At 34.8% G+C, this 10722-nt stretch overlaps 1 protein-coding gene across 2 annotated transcripts; it reads right to left on the reverse strand.

The window, feature by feature from the left end:
• Window positions 1-747: 747 nt before the first annotated feature.
• On the reverse strand, window positions 748-7077 carry LOC111801155 (light-mediated development protein DET1). Of its 2 annotated transcripts, XM_023685149.2 has the most exons (11): window positions 6763-7077; window positions 6243-6673; window positions 5926-6154; window positions 4940-5101; window positions 4754-4822; window positions 4525-4581; window positions 3590-3670; window positions 3330-3494; window positions 3141-3236; window positions 2272-2371; window positions 748-1077 (listed from the first exon to the last, which is right to left on the reverse strand). In XM_023685149.2, the coding sequence occupies exons 1-11, from the start codon at window positions 6832-6834 to the stop codon at window positions 938-940; spliced, it is 1602 nt and encodes a 533-aa protein (XP_023540917.2). In that variant the 5' UTR covers window positions 6835-7077; the 3' UTR covers window positions 748-937. The 2 variants fall into 2 exon arrangements, with proteins under 2 accessions (XP_023540917.2, XP_023540918.2); XM_023685150.2 differs by lacking the exon at window positions 4525-4581.
• Between the last annotated feature and the right edge of the window lie 3645 nt (window positions 7078-10722).

Below are 10722 nucleotides of genomic sequence, written 5' to 3' on the forward strand. Positions count from 1 at the left end.
AGTAGACGTCTGTTATTATTTTTTCGGATGGAACTTTTTTTTTTTTTTTTTTTTTTTTTTTTTTTTTTTTTTTTGAAAATTAAGTTTATAGTATTAGTTTTACCAATTTCTTTGTTTTGTTATTAAACTTTCGTAGAGTTTTGAAACCTATAAGAGCAGTTATTTATTTGTTTAAATTTTGGTGTAAATTTTAATTTGTTTAGGCATTATATTTTGAAACTTATTTATTCATATAAAACTTTCGTGGGAACATGTCAATTACTAATTTGTTACCACTCTGAAAGATCTCCGCTTGCCTGAGTTCATCCAAGTGGATTTTTTAAATTAGTAAGAATAGTTTCATTTTCTAAAAAACGATTTCCTTTTGCATTCTTTATATATATATTATATATTTTACAAACATATACTTTTATATAAATAATTCTCAAATCAAATTATAAGTTTGAACTTTTAATAGTATATATATATGCTTGCATTTTTTGTATTTAAGTGTGTTTGCTAGTATACCTATAAAATTAAGAGGCACGACAAGGATAGTTTAGAGTTTCTATTTAACCAAATTATAATATTTATTTTGTTTGACGCAATAGTGCTAATTTTATTAGTAGACTATCTAATAATAAATGTAACCCAATAGTTACAACCAAATATAGTTAGAATCCCTAACAATTACTACAACCACCAGATTACATGTTAATAAAATCCTTAGTAAGAAAAGAGAGGGAATTTTGGGGGATGAAGATGAAGTTTAAAAATCATTAATCAACGCTCTTCGATTCATCAAAATTAAGGTATGAGAAAGTCTGCATCATACAAATGACTTACAAAAGTAGGTGCATGTAGAGGGTTATACAATGTACATAGTTTTCTTTTTAATTTATTTTTTGTGTACAATTTGGAGTTGAAAAATGCAATTTTTTTTTTCTTCTTTATATTTTTATATCCGGAAGTGAATATTGACCACAGAAGGAAGCAAGTAGGTGGTCTGTTGGATGGAGAGAACGAGTGGTAAAAAAGGATGAAAAAGAAAAGATGATACCCCTTTTGTTCGTCCATCTGTTATCCCTCCTTCTGGACCTATTCCAATCACTCAGCCCTCGTTAGCAACATTTCGTTGGGAAAACACACACACACACACACACACATATATTATTTGTTTTTATTTATAATCTTTGCGTTTATAAGAATATAAAACAGAAAAATCTTAAATTCGTTTGATTTTTGGATTACAATATCGCTTTCTGCTTTTTTTTAAGAGAAGAAAATACTTGAATTGGAATCATATTGGGGTTTAAATTTTCTTTTTTTGAAAAAGCAGGACGAGTTAATCCTGGTTTCCAAAAATATAAAACTACCTTGTTTAGAATAGGAAAATTAAGATCTGAAATTTTAATTTTAATTTTCGAATAATCAGTAACAGGAACTACTATTTGGTGACCGCCCTTTCATCTGTTTCTGGGGAAAAAAAATAAGGTGTTTTCGATAAAGTGAGTAAAAAAAAACAGGAGGAAGTTCTCGAGAGAGAGAGAGAGAAATGGGTTAAACTAAGACTCCAATTTCTTGAAATTTTAAATTTGTATCCAAAATAAGTTATTGGATTTCTAAAAAAATCTAATAGATCTAAAGTGTTTAATTTTGTATTTAATAGATTCTAAAATTGAAAATTTTATGTCAAAACAGATATTTTGAAATTCACAAACCTATTAGCACAAAATTTTAAAAAGGTGTCAACAAACTTCTAAATATAAAAAAATATATAAATTTTATTAAATAAAAACTTAAAATTTCAAAAACCTGTTGAAGATAAATTTCAAAACTTATATGGGACGCAAACTAAACTAAAATTATAACCTAAAAAAAGAAAGTTTTTTTTTCTCAAATAACTCATCAAAAGAAAAGAAAAGGTCGGTGTAAAAAAGGACAAATGGAACCCTTAAAAAGAGTGCATTATAAAAAGAGAATTAGAGAGAGAGAAAACATTAAAACCCTTTTTCTTTAAAATTTAAAAGTGCCATTGAAAATTAAGAGGTTGAAAACCGGAATTATTTATCAAACCACCCCACTTCCAAAGATGTGGAAATAAACACAAAATTTGTAAATAATTAGTGCTTTTTACCGACCCAAAAAAAAAAAAAAAAAAGGAAAAGAAGTGGTTTTCCCAAATATACTTTGAAAAAAATGTTTTACTTGAAACAATTTACTTAAAAATAAACCATCGAATGAAAGCAACGAACCAGTAAGACGAGAAAAGGGGAGTGATGATAATGATACCTGATTTAATTTTGAATTTGAGGGAATAAGGTGATCGCCTTAAAATAAACTTTATAGGGTGATCTGTTGATGGTCTGTGCCGATCCGTGGCAGAAATCAACTGTTTAACACATAAAACTTTCCTCATCAACCAACCATGTCTCTACTGACCCGTGAATAAAAAATATCGTATTTCAGTAGCAAAATAGAAAGAAAACATTTTTTTTTATTTAAAATAAATGTGGCTAAAAAAATTATATGTGAAAGAACAAATTTGTACGATATTTGATTATAAATGGGCATAAAAAGATAGACCAAAATCCTCAAAATTACTTGGTCTCATAATCATTTTGTTTCATTTTTTTATTCTAAAAATTAAGCTAATAATTCGTTACTTTCACAGAGAAATCCTTTTATTTCAAAAATATGATCTCTTCGAAACAGTTTCAGATAGGATATATTTTTTAAAATTAAGCTTATAAACACATTTTTATAATTTTTTAAACAAATTTTGATAACCAAATCTAACCTAGGCTAAAATTTGAAAACTAAAAAAAGGAAAAGCATATTTTAAAAACTGGTTTTATTTTTGGTGTTCTGACTGAATTTGACTAGGAATTCAGTTTAGGGTGATGAAAACATGTGGAGGAAATAAGCCCATATTTCAAGAACAGGAAACTATGAACAACAACGATATAGAATGGGCCTATTATTTTAAAAACTTAATTTTGTTTTAGAAATTTGACTAAAACTTCAAATGTTTCTTCAAGCCATTTGAGGGTCTCGAGAGATTGAACTACGTGCGCCCAATGAATACTATAGCACTTAGCTACTTAACTTAAACATTCAAAAACAAATAAATAGAAAAGAAAACACGTTGAAATACTAACCTTTTCATCATACCGAAAAAGAGATAGGTCAAAGTAGGGAGATGGGCTTTGTGATTGGCAATTGAACGGTAAGGATACCAGCATCTTCTTCACAAACTGTGAAAGTTGAGAGTCAATTATGCATGAGATTTAGTGAGAATAACAGATGCAAATGGCAAGGAAACAGAAAAATGTATCAACAAGGTTCACCTGTGAATAGCTGACTGCTTTATTTTTCAAGCTTCTCAGTTGTTCTTGAGCATGAATGTTATTGGAGTGTGATGATATGAAATTCAAGCACAATGAATTTCTTGATGCTGCATGGAAGTGATTACAAAAACACTCGAAAAGAACGTAAATGTCGTCTGTTGAATTCTGGAGGAAGTATGGTATGAATTAGAAATGAAGGGGAAAATACTTGATTAAAAAAAAAAAGTGCAGAAAGGGGGGGCTGGGAAACAAACGAACACCTGAAAAAAAGCAACAATTTCAGTGGTCTCCATGTCATACACAGCAAAAAATGCCCGGTGGTGATCGGCCATTCGTGAAACCTATAAATGTAAGAATAAAAAAATATTGTCATTTTTTTTTATCAATAATGTAAAGAAAAATTAGTCACTGAATTTCCAAGAAAGAGAGCTATGATAATCACAAACTCATGAAAACGTGAGGGCTACAGCATCAATGAAAGTTGTAACAGAGTTCACAATTAGAGAGTACTTCGTTAGATGATGAAAGTCCCACATCGGCTAATTGGAATGATCATGGGTTTTTAATCAACGAATACTATCTCCATTGGTAATGAGGCCTTTTGGGAAGCTCAAAACAAAGCCATGAAAACTTATGCTCAAAGTGGACAATATCATACTATTATGGAGAGTCATGCCCTAAACTTAGTCGTGCCAATAGATTGGTAAATCCTAAAATGTCGAACAAAGGACTACAAAAAAAAAAAAAAAAAAAAAAAAAATCGAGCCTCCTCGAAGGCATAGTAAAAAATGACTAAGACTCCAAAAGAAAAAATGAGTCGAGCCTCGATTAAGGGGAGACGTACTTTGTTCGAGGGGAGGTGTTGGATGATGAAAGTCCCACATCAGCTGATCTAGGGAATGATCATGGGTTTATAATCAAGGAATACTATTTCTATTGGTAATGAGGCCTTTTGGGGAAGCCTAAAGCAAAGCCATGAGATTCACGAGTTTGGGAAGTCAGATTATAGTCCTTTGTCATCAATCTTGAAAATAAATTTGCAGGTGCGAATTACAAAGCAAGCCTACTTATTAGGCTTCTTTAAAGTAGGCTTAGTAGCAATAGTTCGATTTGGATAGTACTAACAGCTTTTCAAAGTTTTGGTTTACCCAGACCCTATTTCGAAATGACGACTGACCGAGAAAAAAGAACTCACCCATCCATCTACACTACCAAGCTTGAGCAGTAAGTGTTGACGGTCCAAGAATTGTACCTGGTCAGGAGTTCTGTAAACAACTTGTAACACATCATGCGTGCATAGAACACAAAATAATGATAGAAGGGAAGGATTATGATATGCAATTCAATTCAGAACTTTGGTCAGCACAAAAAGATACAAGGAAAGGATTGTATGATTGTATGCCAACAAAAAGTAAAGATTCTACCTTCCAAATAATCAAGTCGATGTAGTCTTGAAAATGAAAGTAGAAATTCTTCGTCAAACACTGAACTCTCTGTAAAAAGAAACAGAGAAGCCAAACAAATGAATGCCTGAACTCCAATACGTAAAATATGACGAAAATCAAGACAGAGACGGCTGAACTGGGATTTAGAAGTCGCATATAACCAACCAAGCGATGATCTGTTTCTTCGTTCCATATTCGGCCGAAAATAAATGATAGCAACCGCTGTTTGAGGCCACTCAGAAAAGAACTGTCATTGGACGGGCTATGATGGTAGCCATTCTCAACATCGCCCGCAAGCAATCTGCTTCTTTCAGCTACCCCCACATACTGTCATTAATAAGTTGAAAATTAATATGCAATTGTTCCATGGATGAAATGTAGGAACAAATGACATACATACACCGAGGGAAGGGTGAACTCAGTTAATGGAGTCGTTAAGTAGCAGGCATAAACTATCATATGAATGCTAATGAGCTACGAGGAGCAACTCAACCAGGTCCAAAAAAATTAGCAAAGAGACTAAACAGCAGTCCAACATGCACAATTTGAAACCTATACGACTGCAGTGCTTCCAGAAAATTACATAAGTGAAGAAACAGTTCAAATTTCCGAAGAAAACAAGTACACGAAGAGAGATGCTAATAACAGGAAGCATGAAGGATGATGGATAACATATCTTTATTATTTTTGATCTAGTCAAAGAATACGTTCAAATAAACATAGCAAGTCTAATTTAGCATTATGTTCTTTTGAAACTTCAGTCCCTAGACAACTGGAGGAAGCATGAGCCAGAATGTAAGTAGGTGATTTAACTCGCCTGAGCGCTAGAAAATGAGAAGTTCATCATCTTCGGAATAAAAATATAGGAAAGAGACTAAAAGGCAGCCAAACATGCACAATCCAGAACAGATACATGCAGCTGATACAGGAAGCGCCTCTAGAAAGCTACAAAATCGAAGGAACAGAAATCAGATGATAAATTGACCAACAGTATATAACATCCGCCGACGGAAGACAAATACACGAAGAAGCGTAAACCATAGAGAAGGTTTACAGGTTAAATATTATCTTTCAACTAGACAAATGCAAATATTCATATAGAGCGGAGCAATTAGTACTACTGAAGAAGCATGAACCATAATGTTACTCGCCTGAGTGCTAGAATGGAGAAAAAGTTCATCATCTTCACGACAAAAAGCGCCTAGAGCTCGTACATCAACAAGGTGGCCGGAATCTCTAATTTGAAGAATATGTATAATCTGGTAGCGTAACGATACAATCGCCAATAGATCATCGTAGAGAAAGACGCCCGTATTGTGAGCCAAATTCACAAAATCGTTGACGAACACCTTCGCGTCAAGAATTTCTCCATCCTCTAGTCTATCACATGTTTGGAAGTTAGAATACAGAGAGAAACTCCGTAAAAAACACTATCAACAAATTATATCATAAAGAAAAAGGTACTCACCTCAGGAGATGAAACGTAATCTTCTCTATAGAAGGAATTCCCGGAACAGCACCACCGACGGCCGGAGCATCTTGGATTTGAGCAGTGGAGGTAGCAAAAAGCCCAAATCGGTTACTCTCCATGTAAATAAAGAAGTCCTTACAGATAAGCTCATTGCAGGACGCAAGGGAGACGGAATAAATCAGGTTGAAAAAGCTCTCAAACTTCTGAGCATTGGAAGGAAAGTCCAGAAACGTATCAATTTCATCTCCTTTGTAAGAAAACGAGAGCCATTTCGGGCGGTAAACATTCAAATCGCGATGATTCCTGCTGAACGTAATTAGGTATTCACCGTCAACGGTAAACTTGCGAAAGGAATGGTCCGGAGACTCAACGTCGTATACCGTATGATTCGGAACTATATTCTCATAGAATCGCCTAACACAATGAAACTACAAAAACAAAGCCGCAAAGATTAAGACAAACGAGAATGAAGAAAACGATCAAAACCAAAAGCATGTAGAAGAATCGTAATTCTTACGCTGGTTCCAGGAGGAGGAGTGACGATTTGGCGATCGAAGATCCTAGCAGCAACATTGTTGCTTCTATACATTACTTTATTGAAATGGCTCAGATTGAAGAGAAACTCATGCAGATTTTCATGAACGAACTCGAGTAATCGAACGGAGAGAGAAATACTTTATTAGAGTGGCTAAGATTGCAGAGAAACTCTTGCGGATTTTCACGAACGAAGACGAGTAATCGAACGGAGAGAGAACTGGGCGAGGGTTTAGGTTACTGAAAGAGAGGTTTGGCGATGGAATCAGTTGAACAAAGGGAAGGTTTAAGGACAATTTCTCTTATATATATATATATACACGTGTATGTGTTAAGCAGCGAACACTTGACTGGACAAGAATGTTGAGATATGATTCAAAGTATTCAAAATGAAGATATGATTTGAAGTAGTTGAGATATGATTCAAATATTCAAACTACCAAGATTTTAGGAGATTGTTAGTAGATTTGAATTTATCTAGATTTGCATTCTAAGTATCAAGTCAGTAGACATTAATAAAGCAGTGCAGCTTCTATCTATTTTATCTATTCCTATCTCTTTCACTATCCCTCTTTCCAACAATTTTGGTATCAGAGCCAGGTTCGTTCGACACGAGGGCGAGTGATTATTTTCTTTCACAAAACAAAAATGGCAGTAGCTGGTTTTTCTTCCTCTGCACCGTTGTTACCAATCTTTAATGGTGAGAAATATGAGTGGTGGAGCATCAAGATGAAGACCTTGCTCAGATCGCAGGAGCTATGGGACTTGGTGGAGCACGGGTTTGTTGATCTATTAGAACCCACAATAGAAGAAAAGGAGAGACTAAGAGAAACCAAGAAAAACGATGCCAAGGCTCTATTCATTATTCAGCAAGCAGTTCATGAGACTATCTTTTCACGAATTGCAGCAGCAACCACATCAAAGCAAGCATGGTCAATTCTGCAGAAAGAGTTTCAGGGAGATTCAAAAGTCATAATAGTGAAATTGCAATCTCTAAGACGTGATTTTGAAACTCTGCTCATGACGAATGGCGAATCAATTGCTGATTTTTTGTCCAGAACAATGACAATAGTCAGTCAGATGCGCACCTATGGAGAGAAAATTTCAGACGAAACAATTGTTGCAAAGGTGTTGAGAAGCTTAACTCCAAAGTTTGACCATGTGGTGGCTGCCATAGAAGAAGCTAAGGATCTATCCATACTCTCCGTTGATGAACTGCTGGGCTCACTTCAGGCTCATGAGGCAAGAATCAATAGAGCATCAGAAAGGAACGAAGAAAAGGCACTACAAGTGAAGGAGACAACCAACAACGAAAACAACGAAAGAGAAAATATTCATTTAGCAGGTAGAAGTCGTGGAAGAGGAGGATTTCGCAGCTTCCATGGTGGTCGTGATAACAGGGGTAGATGGAGAAGTGATGGACAGAGACAATTCAATGAACAAAGGAATGTCATACAATGTTACCATTGTAGAAGGTATGGGCACATAAAATCTGATTGTTGGTATAAAAATCAACGAATGAATTTTGCAGCAGAGAATGAAGAAGAAGAAGAAAAGTTGTTTGTGGCGTGCATGGATACTAATCCGAAAAAAGGTGACTTATGGTTTGTTGATAGCGGATGCTCGAATCATATGACAGGCACAAAATCCTTATTCAAAGAGCTTGATGAGACGCAAATGATTAAGGTGCAACTTGGAAATACAAAACAGATGCAAGTTGAAGGAAAAGGTACGGTAAATGTCAAAACCAGTCACGGTAAGATAAAACAATTAGATAATGTTCAATTTGTACCTGATTTAGGGTACAATTTATTGAGTGTTGGGCAATTGATGACCAGAGGGCATTCTGTTCTATTTGATGACAACACTTGTGTCATTACGCATAAGAAATCAGGCCATAAAGTTCAAATTGACATGACTTCAAATAAGATGTTTCCACTTGATATTTCTAACATGGAGGATTTTGCTCTTACTGCTGGCACGAAAGATGACTCAACATTATGGCATCTCAGATATGGACATCTTCATATGAACGGCCTGAAAATACTCAGGGATAAAGGTATGGTTTTCGGATTACTAAGAATTGACTCAACTAATTTATGTGCATTTATGGCAAGCAGACTAGGAAGTCCTTTCCTGTTGGAAAAGCTAAAAGAGCTTCACATTATCTAGAACTAATTCATGCTGATTTATGTGGGCCAATGCAAACGAAGTCCTTGGGTGGAAGTATATACTTTTTACTATTCGTTGATGACTATAGTCGCATGAGCTGGGTTTACTTCCTACAGCATAAGTCAGAAACTTTTCAGAAGTTCCAGATTTTTAAAGCTATGGTAGAGAACCAAAGTGGCTGTCATATTAAAGTTCTTCGCACAGACAGAGGTGGCGAGTTCATATCTAAAGATTTCAATCTCTTTTGTGAAGAAGAGGGCATCCAAAGAGAATTAACAGCTCCCTACACTCCAGAACAGAATGGAATCGCTGAACGAAAAAATCGAACTATTGTGGAGATGGCAAGAAGTATGAATGGAATCGCTGAACGAAAAAATCGAACTATTGTGGAGATGGCAAGAAGTATGTTACAAGCAAGGAGACTTCCAAACCAATTTTGGGCCGAAGCCGTAGTAACATCTGTTTATCTATTAAACATCTCACCAACAAAGGCGGTTATGAATCGAACTCCTTATGAAGCATGGCATGGAAGGAAACCATCTGTAAGTCATTTACGAATCTTTGGTTGTGTTGCTTATGCTTTGAAACATCCTCAAATTCGTCAAAAGCTTGATGAAAAATCTGAAAAATGCATTTTCATTGGCTATTGTACTCAATCAAAGGCATATAAATTATACAACCCCATCAGTGAAAAGATTTTAGTTAGAAGGGATGTAATATTTAATGAAAATGTGAGTTGGGATTGGAGTAAATAACAGGAGCAGCAAAATATTACAGTTGAAGTTTCCCCAAATGAAGAGACAAGGGTCAACTCCAGTGCATCTCCCAGTGCATCCACTGCAACACAAAGTGTGTCAAATTCATCATCTTCAGAATCACTGAACAGCAATTCTTCTCTTGAAGAACTTTCAGATGAGACACCTCCAAGGAAGTATAAATCTTTAGCTGACATATATGCATCATGTCAATTTGCTCTTACTGTTTCAGACCCTATGAATTATGAAGAAGCAACTGAAAAAGAAGACGGGAAGAAAGCCATGGCAGTAGAGATGCAGTCCTTTAAGAAAGATGAAACATGGGATATGGTTGACCTACCAAATGAAAAGTTTTATGGAGATTTACAAGAAGAGGTTTATGTAACACCGCTAGAGGGATTCATAAAGGAAGACAAAGAAACAAAGGTATATAAGTTGAGACAGACATTGTACGGGTTAAAGCAGACATACTTACGAAGGCCTTGTCAGAAGAAAAACTCTGTACTTACATCTGCAACTTTGAATCATGGGGGAGTGTTGAGATATGATTCAAAGTATTCAAAATGAAGATATGATTTGAAGTAGTTGAGATATGATTCAAATATTCAAACTACCAAGATTTTAGGAGATTGTTAGTAGATTTGAATTTATCTAGATTTGCATGATTTACTATTTCTGGTTCAGTGTATTAGCTATAAATACTGGAATTGTGTAACCCTCTAAGTATCAAGTCAGTAGACATTAATAAAGCACTGCAGCTTCTATCTATTTTATCTATTCCTATCTCTTTCACGATCCCTCTTTCCAACAAAGAAGCCTTTGTTTTCTTAGTTCTGCTTCGAGTTCTGTGTCTCAGTTTGTTTGGGCTTATATCCATTATCCACGTGGGTTTCTTCACTACTGCCAAGACTCATGGCGCTCAGGCGTTGATGTTAAGCTCATTTCAATTTCTTCTCAATTTTTTTATTTTTTTTATATCAAAATTATTTTTCTAATTTCAATAATTCTCTTTTTTT

Source organism: Cucurbita pepo, chromosome 8 (genome assembly GCF_057944985.1).
Source record: "Cucurbita pepo subsp. pepo isolate OVF chromosome 8, ASM5794498v1, whole genome shotgun sequence".
Classification (NCBI taxonomy): Eukaryota; Viridiplantae; Streptophyta; class Magnoliopsida; order Cucurbitales; family Cucurbitaceae; genus Cucurbita; species Cucurbita pepo.